Source organism: Chiloscyllium punctatum, chromosome 11 (genome assembly GCF_047496795.1).
Source record: "Chiloscyllium punctatum isolate Juve2018m chromosome 11, sChiPun1.3, whole genome shotgun sequence".
In the NCBI taxonomy this organism is placed as follows: Eukaryota; Metazoa; Chordata; class Chondrichthyes; order Orectolobiformes; family Hemiscylliidae; genus Chiloscyllium; species Chiloscyllium punctatum.
In genome coordinates, this window is record NC_092749.1 from 896,984 (window position 1) to 921,552 (window position 24,569).

The 24,569-nt window shown below is 46.3% G+C and overlaps 1 protein-coding gene across 1 annotated transcript in view; it reads right to left on the reverse strand.

Annotated features, from left to right (window-relative positions):
• emilin1b (elastin microfibril interfacer 1b) overlaps positions 1 to 15,521 on the reverse strand; it is a 185,761-nt gene extending 170,240 nt beyond the window's left edge. The window contains exon 1 of the mRNA XM_072580165.1: positions 14,959 to 15,521. Coding sequence (XP_072436266.1) covers positions 14,959 to 15,113 — 155 coding nt within the window. The 5' untranslated portion in view covers positions 15,114 to 15,521. The remainder of the gene's footprint in view (positions 1 to 14,958) is intronic.
• Between the last annotated feature and the right edge of the window lie 9,048 nt (positions 15,522 to 24,569).

The following is a 24,569-nucleotide window of genomic DNA, read 5'->3' on the forward strand; positions in this document are numbered from 1 at the left end:
GAGAGATAAGCTTGAGGAGGGTGGGGGTGGGGAGAGAGTAGCATAGAGAGCAGAGGAAATGACCTGGGAGTTGCAGTGGGAGAGGGACTCCCTGAGATTCTTGTAGAGAGAGGAGGAAAACTTCTTCAAGGCAGGCATCCTTGCAAGAGGATTCGCAGTAGGGTTAAAATCAACAAGGTAAAAATAATGACTGCAGATGCTGAAAACCAAATACTGGATTAGTGGTGCTGGAAGAGCACAGCAGTTCAGGCAGCATCCAACGAGCAGCGAAATCAACGTTTCGGGCAAAAGCCCTTCATCAGGAATAAAGGCAGTGACCTTCGCTGTCCACCACTCCACCAACTTTCGTATCATCCACAAACTTGCTCACCCAGCATTCAAGCCCCTCCTCCAGGTCATTTATAAAAATGACAAACAGCAATGGTCCCAAAACAGATCTTTGTGGAACACCGCTAGTAACTGCACTCCAAGATGAACCTTTACCATCAACTACTACCCTCTGTCTCCTTACAGCCAGCCAATTCCTAATCCAAACCTCTAATGCACCCTCAATGCCATACCTCCCTAATTTTTGCAGTAGCCTAGCTTTTGCAGTAGCAGTACCTTATCGAACGCCTTGCTAAAATCCATATACACCACATCTACTGCTTTACCCTTGTCCACTTCCTTGGTCACCTTCTCAAAGAACTCAATAAGGTTTGTGAGGCACGACCTGCCCTTCACAAAACCATGCTGACTATCCTTGATCACATTATTCCTGTCCAAATGTTCATAAATCCTATCCCTTACAATTCTCTCTAAGACTTTGCCCACAACAGAAGTGAGACTCACCGGCCTATAGTTACTCGGGCTATCCCTGCTCCCCTTCTTGAACAAGGGGACCACATTCACTATCCTCCAGTCTTCTGGCACTATTCCTGTACACAACGATAACATAAAAATCAAGGCCAATGGCTCCGCTATCTCCTCCCTAGCTTCCCAGAGGATCCTAGGATAAATGCCATCAGGCCCAGGGGACTTATCTATTTTCACCCTTTCCAGTATTCCCCGGACCTCTTCCCTACATACCTCAAAGCCATCCATTCTAATCACTTGTGACTCAATATTCACATCAGCAACAATGTCCTGTTCCTGAGTGAATACTGATGAAAAGTATTGATTTAGTGTCTCTCCAATCTCCTCTGCCTCCACGCACAACTTCCCACTACAATCCTTGACTGGACCGATACCTACTCTAGTCATCCTTTTATTCCTGACATACCTATAGAAAGCCTTAGGGTTTTCCCTAATCCTACCAACCAAGGACTTTTCATGTCCCCTCCTTACTGCTCTTAGCTCTCTCTTTAGATCCTTCCTGGCTACCTTATAACTCTCAATCGCCCCAACTGAACCTTCACGCCTCATCTTTACATAGGCCGCCCTCTTCCCTTTCACAAGGGATTCCAATTCCTTATTAAATCACGGCTCCCTCACAAGACCCTTTCCTCCCTGCCTGACAGGTACATACTTATCAAGGACACCCATTAGCTGCTCCTTGAACAAGATCCACATATCATTTGTGTCCTTCCCTTGAAGCCTATTTTTCCAATCCACACATCCTAAGTCATGCCTCACCGCATCATAATTTCCCTGCCCCCAGCTTTAACTGTTGCCCTGCAGTGCACACTTATCCCTCTCCATCACTAGAGTAAAAGTCACCGAGTTGTGGTCACTGTCCCCGAAGTGCTCACCTACCTCCAAGTCTAACACCTGGCCTGGTTCATTACCTAGAACCAAATCCAGTATGGCTTCACCTCTTGTTGACCTGTCTACATATTGTGTCAGGAAACCCTCCTGCACACATTGGACAAACACCGACCCATTTAACGAATTCGAGCTATAGCTTTCCCAGTCAATATCTGGAAAGTTAAAGTCCCCCATAACAACCACCCTACTACTTTCACTCTTCTCCTGAATCATCCTTGCAATACTTTCCTCTACGTCTCTCGGACTATTAGGAGGCCTGTAGAAAACTCCTAACAGGGTGACCTCACCTTTCCTAATTCTAACCTCAGCCCAAACTACCTCAGATGGCAAGTCTTCCTCCATCGTCCTTTCCACCGCTATAATACTATCCTTGACAAGCAATGCCACACCTCCCCCTCTTTTACCCCCACCTCTGACCCTACTAAAACATTTAAACCCTGGAACCTGCAATAGCCAATCCTGTCCCTGTTCTACCCATGTCTCTGTAATAGCCACAACATCGAAGTCCCAGGTACCAGCCCACGCTGCAAGTTCACTTACCTTATTTCTTATACTTCTGGCATTGAAGTATACACACTTCAAGCCACCTTCCTGTTTACAGGCACCCTCCTTTGAGATCGATGCCTTGTTCCTAACCTCCCTACACTCAAGGTCCTGTACCCTAAAGCTACAGTCTGGGTTCCCATGCCCCTGCAGAGTTAGTTTAAACCCTCCCAAAGAGCACTAGCAAACCTCCCCCCAAGGATGCTGGTGCCCCTCAGGTTCAGGTGGAGACCATCCTGTTTATAGAGGTCCCACCTTCCCCAGAAAGAACCCCAGTTGTCCAGAAACTGGAATCCCTCCCTCCTGCACCATCCCTGTAACCACGCGTTTAACTGTTCTCTCTCCCTATTCCTCGACTCTCTATCACGTGGCACGGGTAACAGACCAGAGACAACAACTCTGTTCGTTCTAACTCTGAGCTTCCAACCTAGCTCCCTGAAAGTCTGCCTAACATCCTCACCCCTCTTCCTACCTATGTCATTGGTGTCAATGTGGACCACGACCTGGGGCTGCTTCCCCTCCCTCTTAAGGACCCGGAGAACACGATCAGAGACATCACGTACCCTTGCACCTGGGAGGCAACATACCAATCGTGAGTCTCTGTCACCCCCGCAAAACCGCCTATCTGTGCCCCTCACTATTGAGTCCCCAATAACGATCGCTCTACCTTTCTCCACCCTTCCCTTCTGAGCAACGGGGACAGGCTCCGTGCCAGAGGCCTGAGCCCCGTTACTTACCCCTGGTAAGTCATCCCCCCCCCACAAGTATCCAAAACGGTATACTTGTTATTGAGGGGAACGACCGCAGGGGGTCCCTGCACTGGCTGCTTCCTCCCAGTCCCCCTCACTGTCATCCATCTCTCTATAACTTTCGGAGTAACTACTTCCCTAAAGCTCTGATCTATGACCACCTCTGCCTCCCGAATGATCCGTAGTTCATCCAACTCCAGCTCCAGTTCCCTAACACAGTCTTGGAGGAGCTGGAGATGGGTGCACTTCCCGCAAGTGTAATCAGCAGGAACGCTAATGGCTTCCCTCACCTCAAACATCTTGCAGGAGGAATATTGCACTGCCTTCGCTGCCATCCCTCTAAAAGGTAAACTTTAAAAAGAAAACTGGATCTAAAGAAACAAACAAGCAAAATGCAGCACTTACCTGCTTGTCACAATGGGTCTTATTATTAGGTTAGAGGAGGAGGGTGGGTGGGAGGCTCTACCCCTGTAGTGCCTCGGGTTCCTCGCCTGCGCGCTTTTATAAGAAAAAAACCTTCCCAGGTAAGCTAGCGCGACACCAGCTTCCGGGTCCACTAGGCGTTTAAAAAACTTTAAATTTTAACCGTTAAAAAAAACAATAACTGGACTATACCGTGACTTAAAATAAACACCATCAGACAGCCGTGACCTGCTCCGCCAAGAGAGTGAGCAGGTTTACTAGAGATCTGTTGCAGATTTACTAGAGATCACTGTTCCAAGTCTACTTTGGCTGGATCTGCTTTATTTTAGTAAAATCTGTCTTCCCCCATTCCAAAACCCCTTTTTGCAAACCATCTTTTCTGTCACAAGACTTAAATGATACGAGTGTACAGACCCAGGGTCAGAAGTGGGAGTGACAGACCCTGGGTTTAGTGCTGTCAATGATGGACCCCAGGGTCAGAAGTGGGAGTGGGAAATTCTCGGAGATTTCTGTCTGGTACCTTTCTCCCACTTTCCACCCACCCATTTCCTAATTCTGCCTTCTGTTTACTCCATCCTCAGCATCTCTCTATCCTGACATTTCCTCACCTCCCAATCTTCCTTTCTGCATCTTATGCTACTTCCTCTCCAAGTCATCTCACTCTAGAACAAAGAACAAAGAACTTTACAGCCTATGAACAGGCCCTTCGGCCCTCCAAGCCTGATCTGATCCAAATGTACTGTCTAAACCTGTCGCCCAATTCCTAACCATCTGTATCCCTCTGCTCCCCACCTACTCGTGCATCTGTCCAGACGCATCTTAAATGAATCTACCGTGCCTGCCTCTACTATCTCTGTTGGCAACGCATTTCAGACACCTACCACCCTCTGTGTAAAGTACTTGCCGCGTGTATCCCCCTTAAACTTTCCACCTCTCACCTTGAAAGCATGACCTCTCGTTATTGAATCCTTCACCCTGGGAAAAAGCTTCTCTCTATCCACCCTGTCTATACCCTTCATGATTTTGTAACCCATAGTCAGGTCCCCCCTCAATCTCCTTTTTTCTAATGAAAACAAACCTAACCTACTCAACCTCTCTTCATAGCTAGCACCTTCCATATCAGGCAACATCCTCGTAAACCTTCTCTGCACCCTCTCCAAAGCATCCACATCCTTTTGGTAATGTGGCGACCAGAACTGTACACAGTATTCTAAATGTGGCTGAACCAATGTCTTGTACAATTTTAACATGACTTGCCAGCTCTTATACTCAATACCCCGTCCGATGAAGGCAAGCATACCATATGCCTTCTTGACCACTCTATCCACCTGTGCAGCAACCTTCAGGATACAATGGACTTGCACTCCCAGATCTCTCTGCTCATCAACTTTTCCCAAGGCTCTTCCATTCATTGTATAATTCACTCTAGAATTAGTCTTGCCTAAATGCATCGCCTCACATTTGCCTGGATTGAACTCCATCTGCCACTTTTCCACCCAACTCTCCAGTCTATCTATATCCTCCTGTATTCTCTGACAGTTCCTTATGCTTTCTGCTACTCCACCAATCTTCATGTCATCTGCAAACTTGCTGATCATACCAACAGTGCCCTCTTCCAGATCATTTATGTATATCACAAACAACAGTGGCCCCAACACTGACCCCTGTGGAACACCACTGGTCACCTTTCTCCATTTCAAGAAACTCCCTTCAACTACTACTCTCTGTCTCCTGTTGCTCAACCAGTTCTTTATCCATCTAGCTAGAACACCCTGCACACCATGTGACTTCACTTTCTCCATTAGTCTACCATGGGGAACCTTATCAAACGCCTTACTAAAGTCCATGTTTATGACCTCAACAACCCTTCATTCACCTAACAACTTGGTCACTTCCACGAAGAACTTTATTAAGTTGGTAAGGCATGATCTCCCCCATACAAAACCATGTTGCCTATCACTGATAAGCACATTCTTTTCTAAATATAAATAGATCCTATCCCTCAGTACCTTCTCCAGCAACTTCCCCACCACCAACGTTACTAGTCTGTAGTTACCTGGAATATCCCTACTATCCTTCTTGTACAGGGGGACAACATGAGCAACCTTCCAGTCCTCTGGTACCTCACCTGTGTTTAAGGATGCCACAAAGATATCTGTCAGGGCCCCATCTCTTTCCTCTCTTGCCTCCCTCAGCAACCTGGGATTGATCCCATCCGGTCCTGGGGATTCGTCCACCTTAACAACCTCTAGTCTACCCAACACATTTTCCCTACTTATGCTAACATGAACCAGACTAATCAAACTTCTCTCACTAATCTCAATCTCTAATCTCTACCTCTCCTTGCCCCCCCTTGTCACTTTGTGGCGAAGTGTCATTTTGATCCAACATTGTGGGGATTTTCTCTCAAGGAGGCCGAGTGAATTCCTTCATGACCAACACCACAAAGCTGCTTCATTAACAGCCTGCCCTGCCCTATTGCCCCTCATTTATGTAAGCCCAATTCTACCACTGCTGTAGTTGGAAATACTCGCCACTCCGGAGATATCCTGAGATAGTTCCATCATCCCTGGCACTGCACGATCTCTAAAGGCTGTGGAGCACCTGGAACTCAGAGTTGCCCCGGACCTAGCAGAGAAGGGGAAGTTGATGCCTCACTATGGGGTGAATGAGTGACTGGTAATGGAGACACTGCTAGCCCAGATCCTGGTTTCCACCCAGTCAGTGCACTCTCAGCCTTTGCAGGAAATGCAGTGCTGTAGGAAGGTCAATGACCTTCTCCACCCCAACAATTTAAGTGCCACCATCTTGTCTCCAGTACTGCAAGGTATTTAATAAGGTGCCTCATAAAACATTGGAACACTAGATCACACAGGATTAGTGGTTTTATATTAACCTGGTTAACCAACAGAAAGCAAGGTCAGAAGTCACACGACACCATGTTATAGTCCACCAGATTTATTTGAAATCACAAACTTTCGAAGTGCAGTCCCTGCATTAGGTGAAGTGAGAAAGCAGAAGGCAGACAGGAGAAATGGGTCTTTGGTTACTAAGATTTAATTAGTGGTGTGCCATAGGATTCAATCCTTCAGCTCCAACAGTTTACAATTGAGATTAACATCTTGGACACAGAGACAGAGGCACTCTCACTAAATTTGCAGATGACACTAAAGAAGGTAGAAACATAGGTTGAAAAGAAGAAATTCTGTAAATCTATTATAGACAGTAGGGTGAGGGTTCTTTCATGTGTTACTGAGATTGTCTCTTGATTAACTTTTTAAATGTACAAAACAAAGGTATTAAGTTATCCTAGAGCAGTGTCTTTAGAGAAGTAAGACTGTGCTACTTTCTGGGTCTGTAGATTAAGGTCCAGAAATGGCCTTCAGTAGAGTGATGTGCTCTTTCTGTCAGATGTGAGACATTCGGGAGAATTTCAATGTTACTGATAATTATGTCTGTAGGAAGTGTCTTTGGTTGCGAATCCTATCAAATTACATGGATTGATTGGAGTGGCAGTTAGAGACAGTAATGAATTAACAGGAACTAGGGAGTGTAATGGATGGTAGTTATAGAAGGGGAGAAAAGACACAGATACAGTTAGGTAGATGGGTTAACTCCAGGGAGGGTATGAGAGGTAGGCAGGTAATGCAGGAGTCTCCTGTGGCTATTCCCATTTCTAACAAGTATGCTGTTTTGGAAACGTAGGGAGTGTTGGAGTCTCAGGGGAATATAGCACGAACTGCCAAGTTTTTGGTAATGAGATTGGCTGTAATGTAACAAGGAGTCCGTCAGGTTCCAAGTGATCGATTATGATAGGAGACTCTCCAGTCAAAGGCACAGACAGATGTTTCTGTAGCCGACAGTGAGAAATCAGATTGGTGTGTTGCCTCCCTGGTGCCAGGATCAAGGATTTCTCTGAGAAGGTGCAGAATATTATCAAAGGAGTGTGGAATCTGCAGGGGGTCATTGGGCACATTAGTCCAACAACAAAATAAGAGATGGGGATGAGGTTCTGAAGCATGAATATAGGAAATTAAGCAGGAGGTTAAAATGTAGGTTCTCAGGGATAGTAAAATCTGCATTACTCCATGATGCTATGGGCGAGTGAGAGTAGGGATAGGAGGATAGAGCAGTTGAGTGCATGGCCGACGAACTGGTGCAAGGGGCAAGAATTTGCATTTTTGGATCATTGGAAATTCTTCTGGGGTAGAAGTGGCCTACACAAGAAGGATGGGTTGCATATGAATTAGAAAGGGACTAATACTCTGGCATGAAGATTTGTTAGTGCTACTGGAGAGGCTTTAAACTAGTAAGGGGGAGAGGTTGCCAAGAGATAGTGAGAACAGAGATCAGTCTGAGGCTGCTACAGTTCAGAAGAGGTGCAAGACAATTAGTCAATGGATTCTGGATTAGTGGTGCTGGAAGAGCACAGCAGTTCAGGCAGCATCCAAGTAGCTTCGAAATCGACATTTCGGGCAAAAGCCCTTCATCAGGAATAAAGGCAGTGAGCCTGAAGCGTGGAGAGATAAGCTAGAGGAGGGTGGGGGTGGGGAGAGAGTAGCATAGAGTACAATGGGTGAGTGGGGGAGGGGATGAAGGTGATAGGTCAAGGAGGAGAGGGTGGAGTGGATAGGTGGAAAAGGAGATAGGCAGGTCGGACAAGTCCGGACAAGTCAAGGAGACAGTGCTGAGCTGGAAGTTTGGAACAAGGGTGAGGTGGGGGAAGGGGAAATGAGGAAGCTGTTGAAGCACACATTGATGCCCTGGGGTTGAAGTGTTCCGAGGCGGAAGATGAGGCGTTCTTCCTCCAGGCGTCTGGTGGTGAGGGAGCGGCGGTGAAGGAGTCCCAGGACCTCCATGTCCTCGGCAGAGTGGGAGGGGGAGTTGAAATGTTGGGCCACGGGGCGGTGTGGTTGATTGGTGCGGGTGTCCCGGAGATGTTCCTTAAAGCGCTCTGCTAGGAGGCGCCCAGTCTCCCCAATGTAGAGGAGACTACATCGGGAACAATGGATACAATAAATGATATTGGTGGATGTGCAGGTAAAACTTTGATGGATGTGGAAGGCTCCTTTAGGGCCTTGGATAGAGGTGAGGGAGGAGGTGTGGGCACAGGTTTTACAGTTTCTGCGGTGGCAGGGGAAAGTGCCAGGATGGGAGGGTGGGTTATTTGGGGGCGTGGACCTGACCAGGTAGTCGCGGAGGGATCGGTCTTTGCGGAAGGCGGAAAGGGGTGGGGAGGGAAATATATCCCTAGTGGTGGGGTCTTTTTGGAGGTGGCGGAAATGTCGGCGGATGATTTGGTTTATGCGAAGGTTGGTAGGGTGGAAGGTGAGCACCAGGGGCATTCTGTCCTTGTTACGGTTGGAGGGGTGGGGTCTGAGGGCGGAGGTGCGGGATGCAGACGAGATGCGTTGGAGGGCATCTTTAACCACGTGGGAAGGGAAATTGCCCTCTCTAAAGAAGGAGGCCATCTGGTGTGTTTTGTGGTGGAACTGGTCCTCCTGGGAGCAGATCCGGCGGAGGCGGAGGAATTGGGAATATGGGATGGCATTTTTGCAAGAGGTAGGGTGGGAAGAGGTGTAATCCAGGTAGCTGTGGGAGTCGGTGGGTTTGTAAAAAATGTCAGTGTCAAGTCAGTCATCATTAATGGAGATGGAGAGGTCCAGGAAGGGGAGAGAGGTGTCAGAGATGGTCCAGGTAAATTTAAGGTCAGGGTGGAATGTGTTGGTGAAGTTGATGAATTGCTCAATCACCTCGCGGCAGCACGAGGTGGCACCAGTGCAGTCATCAATATAGTGGAGGAAGAGGTGGGGAGTGGTGGTCAAGAGCAAGGCAGAGAATGAAGTAAAACTGGTAAATTAGGCTGCATTTATTTCCATGAAAGATGCCTGAGAGGCAAGGCATCTGAACTCGGGGCATGGTGTGAACATGGGACTGGGATATCACAGCAATTACAGAGTCATGGCTCAGGGATGCATACGACTGGCAGCTTAATGTTCCAGAGAAGGAGGGATTGGCGCTTTTGATTAAAGATAACATTACAGCTGTACTTTGGGAAGATATTCCTGGGAGTACATCCAGCGAAGTTATTCAGGTGCAACTGAGAAATAAAAAAGAAACGATCATCTGATTGGGATTGGATTATAGACCCCTCTCTCTGCCAGACCCAGCGGGAAATTGAGAAGCTCCACCAACTCCTCCACATTTTGGGAAATAAGGCAGGGCAGGTGACTGAGGTGTCACTGGGGGAACACTTTCAGGCCAGCGACCATAATTTCATTAGTTTTAAAGTAGTTATGGAAAGGATAAACCTGATCTAAACGCTGAAGCTCCAAATTGGAGTAAAGACCATTTTGACAGTATTGGGCAAGAACATTCAAAAGTCGATTGAGAAAAGCTACTGTCAGGCAAAGGGGCAGTTGGAAGGTGGTAGGCCTTGATAAATAAATGAGGCAGTACGTTCCTGTTAGTGTGAAGAACATGGCCAGTAGGTTTAGGGAATGCTGGCTGTTGAAAGAAATGGAGGCTCTGGTGAAGAAAAACAAGGAGACAAATGGCAAGTTACAGACAGCAGAGATCGAGTGAAAATCAGTAGCCGTGTAATTGAGGGAAATCAGGAGGGCAGCCCACCATGTGCAACCTTATCAAAGACCTTACTGAAATCCATACCAGACCACATCTACCACCCTGCCCTTGTCAACCTTCCTGGTCATTTCATCAAAGATGACATTGAAAATGGTGGTGTAGTGGACAGTAAAGAAGGTAATCACAGAGTACAACGGGATCCTGATTCAACAGGAATGGCAGATGGGGTTTAATTTCAGGTGAGACGTTGCATTTTGACAAGGCAAATCAGGGCAGGACTTATATGCTTAACATTACGATCCTGGGGAGCTAGCATGTTGCCTGGATTGGAGGGTCTGAGCTTTATGGAAAGACTGAATAGGCTGGGATATATTTCCCTGAATTGTCAGAAGTTGAGGGGTGACCTTACAGATGTTTATAAAATCATGAGGGGCATGGATAGGGTGAAATAGTCAAGATCTTTTTCCCGAGAGTGAGGGAGTCCAAAACCAAACGGCATAGGTTTGAGGTGAGAGAGGAAAGATTTAAAGGAACCTAAGGGGTATAATTTTCATACAGAGGGTGGTGAGTGTATGGAATGAGCTGCCAGAGGAAGTAGTGAAGGTGGGTACAATTACAGCATTTAAAAGGCATCTAGATAGGTATGTGAATAGGGAGCATTTGGGGGGGGAGCGTTTAGGGGGAAATGGCTGAATGGTGCCAAATGGGACTAGGTCAGTTTAGGATACCTGACCGGTTTGGGAAAGTTGCACTGAAAGGTCTGTTTCTGTGCTCTATGCTTCTATGACTCTATGGCAAGGCAAGGCAGGGAAGGGTAGGGAAGGGTAGGGTAGGGTAGGGTAGAGCGGAAACAAAAACAAAAATAGCTGGAAAATTCAGCTGGTCTGGCAACCTCTGTGGAGAGAAATAAGAGTTAACATTTCAGGTCTACTGCTCCTTCCTTAGAACTGATGGTAGCTAGGAAATGTTTTTTTTATGCAGAAGCTACGGTGAGAGGAGTAAGGAGAAAATAATAAAGAAAATGATAGAGCCCAAAAAGATTTCAGGTAGACACAGCAGTAAAAAAGGCCAATGGCATGCCTGCCTTCATTAGAAGGGGCGTGAAGTATAAGGATTGGCACGTTATGCTGCAGCTTGACAGAACTTTAGTTAGACCACACTTGGAACATTGTGTACAGTTCTGGTCACCACACTCCCAGAAACATGTGGATGCTTTGGAGAGGGACAGAAAAGGTTTACTGGGATGCCATCTAGTACGGGGGAGGTTAGTTTTGAAGAAAGGTTGGATAGACTGGGTTTGTTTTCACTGGAACACAGGAGGTTGAGGGGTGACCTGATAGAAGTTTGTACAATTGTGAATGGCGTGGATAGAGTGGGAAGTATGAGGCTTTTTCCCAGGATGGAGGGGTCAGTTACCAGGGGACACAGGTTCAAGGTGCTGGGGGAAGTTTAAAAGAGATGTGTGAGGCAGGTTTTTCATACAAAGGGTGGAGAGTGCCTGGAACACGATGCCAGAGGAGGGAGTGGGAGCAGACACAGGAGCAGCATTCAAGAAGCACCTGGAATAGGGAAACACACGAATAGGAGGAGAACAGAGGGATACGGATCCTGGAAGGGAAGGCAGTTTTAGGACAGGAAGGCAAAATGTGACAGCACACCCTTGGAGGGCAGAAGGGCCTGTTCCTGTTCTGTACTGATCTCTGTTCTTCTTTGTTCCATTAGTGGCTAATAATAGCAGACAAAAGCCTGGTGTAAGGGAATAGGGGAAAGTGGTGAAAACCTCAAGTTATTGAACTCAATCTTAGAACAGCTCAGCAGTTCAGGCAGTATCCAATGAGCTTCAAAATCAACGTTTCGGGCAAAAGCCTTTTATTCCTGATGAAGGGCTTTTGCCCGAAACATCGATTTCGAAGCTCCTTGGATGCTGCCTGAACTGCTGTGCTCTTCCAGCACCACTAATCCAGAATCTGGTTTCCAGCATCTGCAGTTATTGTTTTTACCTCAATCTTAGAACAAACAGCCTCCCGAAGGCTGTCGAGTTCCCAAGCAGAAGATGAGGTTCTGTTCTCCCAGCTTGCACTGAGCTTCACTGGAGCAAACCTGGGACAGGGGTGTTGGCCGGGGAACAGGGTGGGGTTTGAAAGTGGAAGGTAACTGGAAGCTCAGGGTCTCAGAGCAGAGAGAGCATGGGGCAGAGATGCTGTGTACATCAATGTAGACACAAGGTAAGTGAACACTCAGAGAACAGCTCTGAGATGTGGCCTGGTCCAATCCAAGAGCTGATTCCTGTCCCTGTGACAGTATCACTACAGCAGCTGTTCACTGAGAGAGCTAGGACAGCACTTACAGAACCATATTGCACATGGATCAGAGATATGGCATGACTGTAGCCAGTGTGTGTGGGCATGGTGTGTATGTGACAGCTGCCTTGAGATATCGAGGCTGGTGGATAGCCAGAGGAGTACAGTCCCCACTCACACTTCCATGTCAGGAATTCTCGACATCTAGTGTCTACCTGCCACATGGAGGCAAAGGCTGGTCCATATTAATGAGGTAAGATCTGGTGTTAATGGGAAAGTCAGGAGGCATGGGATAGAGGGAAATTTGGCCAATTGGATAGAAAACTGGCTAACCGGTCGAAGTCAGAGAGTGGTGGTAGATGGTAAATATTCAGCATGGAGTCCAGTTACAAGTGGAGTTCCGCAGGGATTAGTTCTGGGTCCTCTGCTGTTTGTAATTTTTATTAATGACTTAGAGGAGGGAGTCGAAGGGTGGGTCAGTAAATTTGCAGATGATACAAAGATAGGTGGAGTTGTGGACAGTGAGGAGGGCTGTTGTCGGCTGCAGAGGGACTTAGATATGATGCAGAGCTGGGCTGAGGAGTGGCAGATGGAGTTCAACCCTGCCAAGTGTGAGGTTGTCCATTTTGGAAGAACAAATAAGAATGCGGAATACAGGGTTAATGGTAGGGTTCTTGGTCAGGTGGAGGGACAGAGGGATCTTGGGGTCTATGTACATAGATCTTTGAAGGTTGCCACTCAGGTGGATAGAGTTTGTAAGAAGGCCTATGGAGTATTATCGTTCATTAGCAGAGGGATTGAATTCAAGAGTCGTGAGGTGATGTTGCAGCTGTACAGGACTTTGGTTAGGCCACATTTGGAGTACTGTATGCAGTTCTGGTCGCCTCACTTTAGGAAAGATGTGGAAGCTTTGGAGAGGGTGCAGAGAAGATTTACCAGGATGTTGCCTGGAATGGAGAGTAGGTCGTACGAGGATAGGTTGAGAGTTCTCGGCCTTTTCTCGTTGGAACGGCGAAGGATGAGGGGTGACTTGATCGAGGTTTATAAGATGATCAGAGGAATAGATAGAGTAGACAGTCAGAAACTTTTTCCCCGGGTACAACAGAGTGTTACAAGGGGACATAAATTTAAGGTGAAGGGTGGAAGGTATAGGGGAGATGTCAGGGGTGGGTTCTTTACCCAGAGAGTGGTGGGGGCATGGAATGCGCTGCCTGAGAGAGTGGTAGAGTCAGATTCATTGGCGACCTTTAAGCGGCATTTGGATAGGTACATGGATGGGTGCTTAATCTAGGATAGAAGTTCGGCACAACATCGTGGGCCGAAGGGCCTGTTCTGTGCTGTATTGTTCTATGTTCTATGTTCTATGTTCTATGATACCTGATAACAGGCATCTCACCATTTGCCAGTGAGAATCTCATCTCAATGTCCAGAACCAATCGGGGGTTGCTCTGACATTAAGAAAGGCCTTACTCTGCTTTTCCCCACAGCCCACATCATTCCAGAAATTCCATATTCTACTCACCCTTGTTCCCCTCTCCCCTCCCTCTCTATTCTCTCTCCCATCCTTTCCCCTGTCTCTACTTCCTCACTCTCAAACCCCTCCCTGTCTCCCCACTCCTCCTCCCTCACTCCCTGCCTCTCCCCCTCTGTCTCTCTCCTCCTCATTCTTCATCCCGCCCCACTCCTCTTTCTCCCACTCTCTTCTTCTCCTTCTCCCTCTCTTCCTTTCTCTCCCCTTGCCCCATTTCTCCTGTAACTTCTCCTTCCCCTTACTCACCTTTCTTCCCCTACCCCACTCTCCCTTTCTCTCCTCCTCACTCACCTCTCTCCTTCACCTCTCACTCTCTCTCTTTCTCTCCTCCTGCACTCAAACTCCCTCTCCCCCCTCTCCATCTCTACCCTCCATTCCTTTCCCTCTCTACATCCATCCCTCTTATTTTCCCTCTCCCTTCAGACTGTTCTCCTGATTCTCTCCCTCAACCTCCATCTTGCTTCCCTCTTTCTCATTCCCATCTGTCCCCCATTCCTCTCCCCACCTCTTCCTCTATTTCTTCCCTTCCCATCCCTTTCACTCCCTATCTCCCAATTCCCTCTCCTTTTCATCCCTCCCTCTCTGTCTGTCCCTCTCTCCCCCTTTCTCCGACCCTGGGTTGTCTTACCTTTGCCCACACTCTCTCCTCCCCTTCTCCCTCCATCCTATCTCTATCCCCTTCTCCCTCTCTCACCCCTCATGCCTGCTGATTTCCTCCTTCTCCGTTAACATCTGCCTGCTGGTTCCCCCCCCCCCCCGCCCCGCGTCTGCTGGTCTCTCCCCTCCCTTACCAGTGCCTGCTGGTTTCCCCAGTGCCTGCTGGTTTTCCCCTCCCTTACCTGTTCCTGCTGGTTTCTCCTTGTTACTGCTGGTTTCCCTCCTGTTCCTGCTGGTCTCTCCCCTCCCTTACCTGTTCCTGCTGGTTTCTCCTTGTTACTGCTGGTTTCCCCCTGTTCCTGCTGGTCTCTCCCCTCCCTTACCTGTTCCTGCTGGTTTTCCCCTCCCTTACCTGTGCCTGCTGGTCCCCCCCCCCATTTCTACTGGTTTCCCTCCTGTTCCTGCTGGTTTTCCCCTCCCTTACCTGTGCCTGCTGGTTGCCCTCACTCCGGGCGCCGCCTGGCTGCTGGGTTCTGCGGGGACAGCCGAGTACAGGGGGTACCTCTGGGGGTAAATGGCAGCCCGCGCTCCCACAGGGATCGACAGGAGGCAGAGAAACTGCCAGAGAGGCCGGGCCATCTCCGACTCTAAACCCGACAGGGATTCCGGATCAACCTCGCTCCCTCCCGGGACTTCAGCAACTTCCTGAGAAACTTCTCCAAACTGGGAAAACTTTCCTCCCGATCCCGCGTCGATGTTTTCATTCAATTGAGCTCTGAAACTTCTCTCCTTCCCTGTTTCTCACACTCTGTCTGCTTCTCTCTCTCTTTTCTGGATTTTCTTTCTCTCTCTCCCTCTATCTTCCCGAAGATTTCCTTCCCTGTTTTTCACTCTCCGCTCTCTCTCTCTCGGGGATTCACATCTGGAGTTAGTTAATCTCAGCCTCCGGAATGTTAAATATTGTTTCGCTGCCAAAAACCCTTTTTATTCTCGGAAAACTTGAACTCCTCCCATAGCACAGAGGATAGGCTGCCCCAGTCCACAGAAAGTGCCCCCTCCTCTTGCCCTTATCCTCCCCGCCCCTTCCCCACATTATCCCCTCCCCTGCTCCTATCTCTCTCCCTCCCAATCCTCCTCTTCTGTCCTGTCCTGACCTCTTCCCTCTGCTCTGCCTGGTCACATTTCACTGCTCCTCATTTGCTAACATTATCCAGTGACCCCCCAATCCCGGCATCAACAGACAAAGCTGGGGTTCACAATATGCCAAAGTTAAGGTTTTATTTAATGCCTGAAGGGACAGATTCAGGGAAATAATTCCAGAGTTTAGGGTTAAACAGCATTGATTAAACCTGCTGTCCACCAGTAAAGGTCAGAGCTCTATCAGAGGGAGGGGTGTATTAAATCAGACAGAAGAAGAGGGCAGAAATGGGAGGGTACAGACACCTCCAGGAGTGGTAGAACAAGAGGAAGTTACAGAGAAGGTAAGGCCATGGAGGAATTTGAAACAGGATGAGAATTTTAAAATGGAGGCACAGTTAGAATCTGCTTTCTCGGCAGGTTCTGTGACCTTTGTCTGATTTTTATTTAAAGGATGACAAACTCCTTCTGTGTTCTCATGTTTGTTTTGAAATCTCTACATGGTACGTTTACCAGAAGCTGCTTAGATCTTCGGGGTGAGTTTGAGAAAGCCTAGCCTCAATTCCCAGCGCCACACTTCAGTCTTGGCCAACACTTTCATGATGAAGAGGGCCCCAGGGAAAGTTTGTGGAGCTTTAATCTATGACCAAGAGGAAGAACACAGTCAGTATTGTCAGCACAAATATCGGAGCCAGACAGACAGACATCCTGAGAAGAACATCAGGATTGACCCACATGAAAGTACCATTGAGAATCAGAGCCAAGAGCTCACTGTTGGCAGAATTCCACCTTTATTGACTCTGTTATACTTACTCTTCCACACTTTTTTGCGAATCCATTTCTCCTGTCATCACCTTTTTTTCATTCATTCATTTATTGGGTATTTTGTCGATTCCTAATTCCCTAGTTGCGAGTTGAATTGATTGGTTTGCTTGATTGATTGATTGATTGATTGGCTATTTCAGAGAACATAGCAGCACGGAAACAGACCCTTTGATCCAACTCATCCACAGTGACCAAGTTACATAAACGGAACAAATCCTATTTATCTGCATTTGGCCCATATCCTTCTAACCCTTCCATGTTGGATATAGGTTTGCTCGCTGAGATGGAAGGTTCATTTCCAGACGTTTCATCACCTTACTAGATAACATCTTCAGTGGGCCTCAGGCGAAGCACTGCTGATAATTCCTGCTTTCTATGTATATGTTTGGGTTTCTTTGAGTTGGTGATGTCACTTCCTGTGGTGACGTTATCCCAGTTGAAGTTGTGTCCTTCCTTATCTGTACGCAAGGATACTAGTGAGAGAGGGTCATGTCTTTTTGTGGCTAGTTGATGTTCATGTATCCTGGTGGCTAGTTTTCTGCATGCTTGTCCAATGTAGTGTTTGTTACAGTCCTTGCACAGTATTTTGTAAATGTGCAACAAGCAAAACTAATGTCATTACTACTGTCACAAGTATCTTTACATAGGTATGAGGAAGGACACCACTTCCACTGGGACAACACATCCATCCTAGGACAAGCCAAACAGAGACACGCACGAGAATTACTAGAAGCATGGCATTTCAACCGGAAATCTATCAACAGACACATTGACTTGGATCCCATTTACCCTACCTCTGAGAAAAGGAGCAGGAAGTGACTTCACCACAGGAAATAATGTCATCAGAGGAAATGACATCACCAACCCAAAGAAACCCAAACATATAAATAGAAAGCAGGAACTTTCAGCAGTGCTTTGCCTGAGGCCCACTGAAGATGTTACCTAGTATGGTGACGAAACATCTGAAAATGAACCTTCCAGCTCAACGAGCAAACCTACATCCAGAGCCTCAACCTGAGCTACAAATCTTCTCCAAACTCGCTAAGAACTTCCGTGTCCATGTACTTGTCCAAATGTCTTTTAAATGTTGTAATTTTATCCACCTCTACTATTTCCTCTGCAGTCAAAGGTCTTTCTCACTGTTGTTGGTCTGGAGTCACATGTCGGCCAGACAGGGTGGCAGATTTCCTTCCCGAAAGGTCATTAGTGAACCAGATGGGTTTCTAAGAACAAAAAATGGCATTTACATGATTGTCATCAGGCTACGTTTTATTGAATTCCCCACAGTTTTAGTTTGGGGTTCTGCATTACTAGTCTAGTGACATTAGCCCACATCACTGCCTCCCTACAGCTCCTTATCTCTGCATATCTAGAGGCCATTTCCTGTACCATCTTCCATTTTGCTTGATGGCCCCTGTCCACTTCCTCCCAGGACCTTAGCTATTCACAAACGTGTTAATGATTTAGATGAGAGAACTAAAAATATCTCAAAATTTGCCGATGACACAAAGCTGGGTGGGAGGGTGAGGAGGATGCAAAGATATTGCAGTGTGATTTGAACAGGCTGGGGAAGTGGGCTAATCCATGGCAGATACAGGAGAATGTAAATGAACGTGAGGTTATCCATTCGTAGGACGGGAAGGCAGACTGTTATGTGAATGGCTGTAAAGTGAGACAGGGAGAATGTTCAACAAAACACCTGGATGTCCTTGTACACCAGTCGCTGAAAGTAAGTGCGTACATGCAGCAGACAGTGAAGGAGGCTTTCAGTGCAGGAGGATTTGAATACAGGAACAAGGATGTCTTTGGAATCCCTGTCACATTAAAGGTATTCACCCTGTTCCTGATCCCCACATAAACCAGGTCTTCCAATGGCTATGTTTAGAACATAGAACAGTACAGCACAGAACAGGCCCTTCAGCCCACGATGTTGTGCCGACCACTGATCCTCATGTATGCACCCTCAACTTTCTGTGACCATATGCATGTCCAGCAGTCTCTTAAATGTCCCCAATGACCTTTGTTAGGGTTATGCAGATTCCATTCTCCTCTCTTACTCTCCTGGCCATTACACTATACTCAGGACCATAACATTATAGAAAAAGAAGCCAGAGTAGGCCATTTGGCCCATCCACTCTGCTCCACAATTCAATACAGACCATGGTTGATTTGGTTATGGCCTGAATGCCACAAGGCACTTTTGCCTTCCCCATAATCATTCATCAATTATCTGTTTAACTCAGTTTTGAATTTATGCAGTCAAAAATCACACAATACCGTGTTATAATACACCAGGATTATTTGAAACCGCATGCTTTCGGAGTCCCCACTCCTTCCTCAGGCAGGTTATCCAACATTGTTACCTTCACCTCATGAATATATTCAACAGTGTAGCGAGTGCTGCTTTCTGCGGAAGAGAATTCCAGATGCTGACAAATCCTTTGGGAAATCCTCTAAATCATCTCTGTCTTAAATGGGAGCACTCTCATTTTTAAACTGTACTTCCTAGTCCTAGATACCCCTGTGAGGGGAAAGATTCTCTTGGTCACCATCTCCATTCTGTCAAGCCCCCTCAGAACCTGATTTATTTTAAGAAGATCATCTCTCAATCTTTTGAACTCGAATGAGTTTAGTCCCAAAACAGCCAAGTAAAGATTATCTGAGCTGCTTCCAATGCAAGAATATTCCTCCTTAAATAAGCAGACTGAACCTGCATACTGCACACCAGGGTCGTCTCACCAACGCCCTGCATGCTTGTGGTAAGACTTCCTTACTTCCATCCTCCGTTCCTCCCCACAATAAAGAGCTACATTCTATTTGTTGTGCTATATCCACAGGCTAATTGTTTTTTTATAATTCATGTACAAGGACACCCATATCCCTCTGTACTGCAGCATTCTGCACTCTTACTTAAATTATATTCTGCTTTTCTGTTGCATCTACAAATGTGAACAACCTCGCATTTTCCAACAATGTATTCCAAGTGCAAAACTTTTGCCTATGCTTATATCCATTTACATCCCCATGCAGTCGCTGCGTTGTGCATTCATGTGATGTAGGCATCACTAGTATTTGTTACCCATTCTAGCTGCTTGTGAGAAAGTGGGGGTGAACTGTGACAATACAATTTGTCTATCATTAGTACAGATTCTAATTACAATAGGCAGCTACAAACTGATGAAGCCCTTGAGGGATATACGGAAATTAGGAAGGAACTTAAACATGGAATTAGGAAGGCTAAAAGGGGCCATGAAATATCTTCAGCAAACAGGATCAAGGAGAATCCCAGGGCTTTTTGTACAGATATTAAAACAGAGAGGAAAGTTATACATGAGCCACAGGAAGTGGGAGAGATCCTTGATGAGTACTTTGTATCTGACATTGAGGTTAGGGGATGAGTGTGTTATCCAGGGAATGTCAACATATTGAAGGAGGAAGTTTCGGATATTCTAAACTGCATTAAGGTAGGTAGGTCCCCAGGGCCAGATGGGATCTATCCCATGTCTCTGCAGGAGACAAAGGAAGAAGTAGCTGGGACATTAACAGATGATATCTTCACATCCTCTTTGACCACACGCAATGTTCCAGAAGACTGGAGATTAGCCAGTGATGTTCCTTTGTTTAAGAAAGGAATCAGGGATCATCCAAAAAATTATCAGCTGGTGAGCCTGACACCAGTGGTGAGGAAGCTCTTGGAGAAGGTTCTGGGGGACAAGGTATGTGCACATTTGGAAGGAAATGGACTAGTTAGTGACAGGCAGCATTGTTTTGCACAGGGAAAGTCATGTCCCAATAACTTGATTGAATTTTTTGAAGAGGTGAAAAAGATCATTGAAGAGGGAAGGGCTGTGGATGTAGTTTATATGGACTTTAGCAAGGTGTGTGATTAGGTCCCATGTGGCAGATTGGTACAAAAATTTAAATCACACGGGATTCAGGGTAGGCTGGCTAGATGGATACAAAACTGGCTTGGTCAGAGAAGACAGAGGGTAGTGGTGGAGGGGTGACCGGTAGAATGTGACCGGTAGAATGTGACCGGTAGAATGTGACCGGTAGAATGTGACCGGCAACTAGTGGTATTCGACAGGGATCCATCTTCGGTCCTTAGTTGTTTGTAGCATATATAAATGAACTGGAGGAAAATGCAGATGGTCTGATTGGAGGATTGCAGATGACACAAAGATTGGTGGACTTGCTGATAGTGCCAATGCCTGTGAAAGGATACAACAGGATATAGATAGTTTGGAGATTTGGGCACAGAAATGGCAGATGGAGGTTAACCCAGACAAATGCAATGTGATGCATTTTGGAGAATCAGATTTAAGTGGGAATTGTCCTGTAAATGACAGAACCCTTAGGAACATTAACATACCGAGGGATCTGGGTGTGCAGGTCCACAGTTCCTGAAAAGTAGCCACACAGGTGGCCAAGGTGATTAGGAAGGCATATGGCAGGCTTGGGCCTACATCAGTGGGACATGGAGTACAGGAGTTGGCAAACAGCGTTGCAGCGATATAAAACCTTTCGTTAGGCTCCATTTGGAACATTGTCTGCAGTTTTGGTCACCATACTACCAGACGTACGTGGAAGCTTTGGAGAGAGAGTGCAGAGAAGGTTCACCAGGATGTTGCCTGGTCTCAAGGGCTTTGGCCTATGGGGAAAGGTTAAAAAGACTAGGATTATATTCACTGGAAAGATGGCGGATGAGAGGAGAACTGATAGAGGTCTACACAGTTATGAGAGGCACAGATAGGGTGGATAGTCAGCGGCTTTTGCCAAGTGTTGAAGTTTCAATTACAAGGGGACACAGGTTCAAGGTGAGGGTGGGGGTGGGAGGGGAAGTTTAAGGGAGATGTACGAGGGACATTTTTCATGCAGAGAGTGGGAGGAGCCTGGAACACACTGCCAGAAGCAGGCACGTGGGGGACATTTAAGAGGCATCTGGATGGTTACACGAACAGGGAGGGAGTAGAGGGATATGGACTGAATAAGGTCAGGTCCGTTTTATGGTTTAGTTTGGGCAAGATGATCAGCACAGGCTCGGAGGGCCAAAGCACCTGTTCCATTCTGTACTCCTCTATTGTTCTTTTGTACATCTCTCCCTGTCTAAGTCCCGAGACATAGGCCCAGTCTTTTTCTAGGAGCTTCTCCTGGTGCATTTTCGCAGGCCAGGCAGCATCCGAGGAACATCAGAGTCAATGTTTCAGGCAAAAGCCCTTCATCAGGAGTGCAACACAGTCTGGATAATATCCGGGAGCTTAACTGAAAAGTGACAAGTAACAAATATTGGCAGCACACAAATATGAAGCAATGACTATCTCCAACAAGAGAGAACCTAAACATTCCATCACTGACACCATCCAGGACAAAGCAGCCCAAATGATTGGTAACATATCCACAAACATCCACTCCCTCCACCACCAATGCTCAGTAGCATCAGTGTGTACTATCTACAAGATACACTGCAGAAATTCACCAAAGATCCTCAGACAGCACCTTCCAAATCCATGATCACTTCCATCTCGAAGGGTAAGAGCAGCTGATTCATGGGAACACCACCCCCGCGAGTTCTCCTCCAATCCATCCTGACTTGGAAATATATCACCGTTCCTTCACTGTCGCTGGGTCAAGTTCCTGACCAATTCCCACCCCATCAGTCCATTCTCAATCATCAGTAAGGTGCTATCAAGCAGCACCTGCTCAGTAATACCCTACTCAGTGATGTACAGTTTGGGGTTCGCCAGGGCATTCCTGATGAATGGATTACAACTCTAACAACACTCAAGAAACTTGACACCATCCAGGTCAAAGCAGCCCGCTTGATTGGCACCACATCCACAAACATCTATTCCCTACACTGCTGACGATCAGTAGCAGCAGTGTGTACTATCTACAAGATGCACTGCAGAAAATCAATTAAGATTCTTATACAGCACTGTCCATACCCATGACCACTACTATCTAGAAGGACAAGGATAGCTGATACATGGGAATACCAGCCCCTCAAGCCACTCCCCATCCTAACTTGGAAATACATCGCTGATCCTTCACTGTAGCTGGATTAGTGGTGCTGGAAGAGCACAGCAGTTCAGGCAGCATCCAAGTAGCTTCGAAATCGACGTTTCGGGCAAAAGTCCTTCATCAGGAATAAAGGCAGTGAGCCTGAAGCGTGGAGAGATAAGCTAGAGGAGGGACTGCTGTGCTCTTTCAGCACCACTAATCCAGAATCTGGTTTCCAGCATCTGCAGTTATTGTTTTTACCTCGTTGATTTTAACCCTACTGCGAATCCTCTTGCAAGGATGCCTGCCTTGAAGAAGTTTTCCTCCTTTCTCTACAAGAATCTCAGGGAATCCCTCTCCCACTGCAACTCCCAGGTCATTTCCTCTGCCCTGAAGATGCTACTTCCTCCCCACCCCCACCCTCCTCTAGCTTATCTCTCCACACTTCAGGCTCACTGCCTTTATTCCTGATGAAGGGCTTTGGCCCGAAACATCGATTTCGAAGCTCCTTGGATGCTGCCTGAACTGCTGTGCTCTTCCAGCACCACTAATCCAGAATCTGGTTTCCAGCATCTGCAGTCATTGTTTTTACCTCCTTCACTGTAGCTGGGTCAATTTCCTGGAATTCTCTCCCTTAGGGCATTGTGGGTCAACTGACAGCATGTGGACTGCAATGGTTCAAGAAGGCAGTTGATCACCACCTTGTCAAGGGCAACTAGGGATGGGCAATAGATGTGAGGAACAATAAATGTGAGGGATAATAGATGTAAGGGGCAAGAAATGTGAATAATAAAAAGTAGTTTTTACTGTAGTCTTGTTTTTTGCTCATTTTCTCTCATTCTATAATTTTCTTTTTTAATAATTTGTTACAGATATTTTAAAGTTTCTAGATGTTCTTGACTACTAGTAATTTTTACAGTTCCATTTATCCTTCTCACTGTCTTTCTTTTCCAATGGAATACGAGTGTTGTTGTGAATTCTGAAATGGCACCTTTGGTGCTTGATACTTCCACCTCCTCAGTAATCTTGCTTTTAACCTCTCCTCCCATTCCAAGTCATCCATATCTATCTTTATTCCTTTTAATTGCATGTACTTCAGTTTAACTCTCACCGTTACATAGAACATGAAATTCAATTGTTACAATAACTCTTCCAAAAGAGTCCTGTACCTTGATATTATTAATTAATCATTAAATAATCAGACAGATTACTAAGCACAAAGGAGCCCATTCCCCAATTCTTTTCAGCATGTATTGTTCTAAGAAACTATCCTCATTCTCCAAGAAGCCAAAAAACCACTCTCATCAGTTGTGAAGAAGAGTCATATTGAACTCAAATTCTCTCTCTCTCTGCACAGATGTTGCCAGATCCTGATAAGTTTCTTCAAGTTTTATGCCACCAACAACTTTCTTCCTTTGCAAATGTTTACATCTACCTAAACAGATCCTCCATTACAACCCTCTGATCCAAGATAATTTCTCACCACTGAATTGATTTCAATGTTTATTCTGAGAATGATTTCACCTCTTTTCCCTCCCCTCTTGTCATTCCAAAATGTCATATGGCATTATATCATTTCTTCCTTTTTGTGCTATCAATTCATCCATCTTATTTTATGAATGCACACAATATTCAAAGAGCTTTTAATTCTGTCTTTTTGACATTTTTCCTTATTCTGACTTTATTTGACTTGCAAATTAATATATTTTTACAGCACAGAAGGAGGCCATTTGGTCCATCATGTCCATGGTCAATAAAATCAGATTATATTTACTCCATTTTCCAGCTCTTGGTCCACAGTACTAGACGTTATAGCAAGACAAGTGAATATCTAAGTACTACTTAAATGTTACAGGGATGGGGGAGCCCACGGAGGCAGCTCACCACCATCCTGTCAAAGGTACCGAGGAAAGGGGAAGGAATGCTAGCCCAGCTAGTGGCACCTACATCCCATGAATACATTTTTAAAAATTGACTTTTCACCCTGTTATTTTCAGGTGAACATGCACACACAGAAATTGCTCCAACCTCCAGTACTTTCAAGTGTCCCATCATTCAATATGTAATCATTGCCCTTGTAAATCCTCCCAAATTGCATTATCACATAATTTTCATGGTGGAATTTGCTACTGC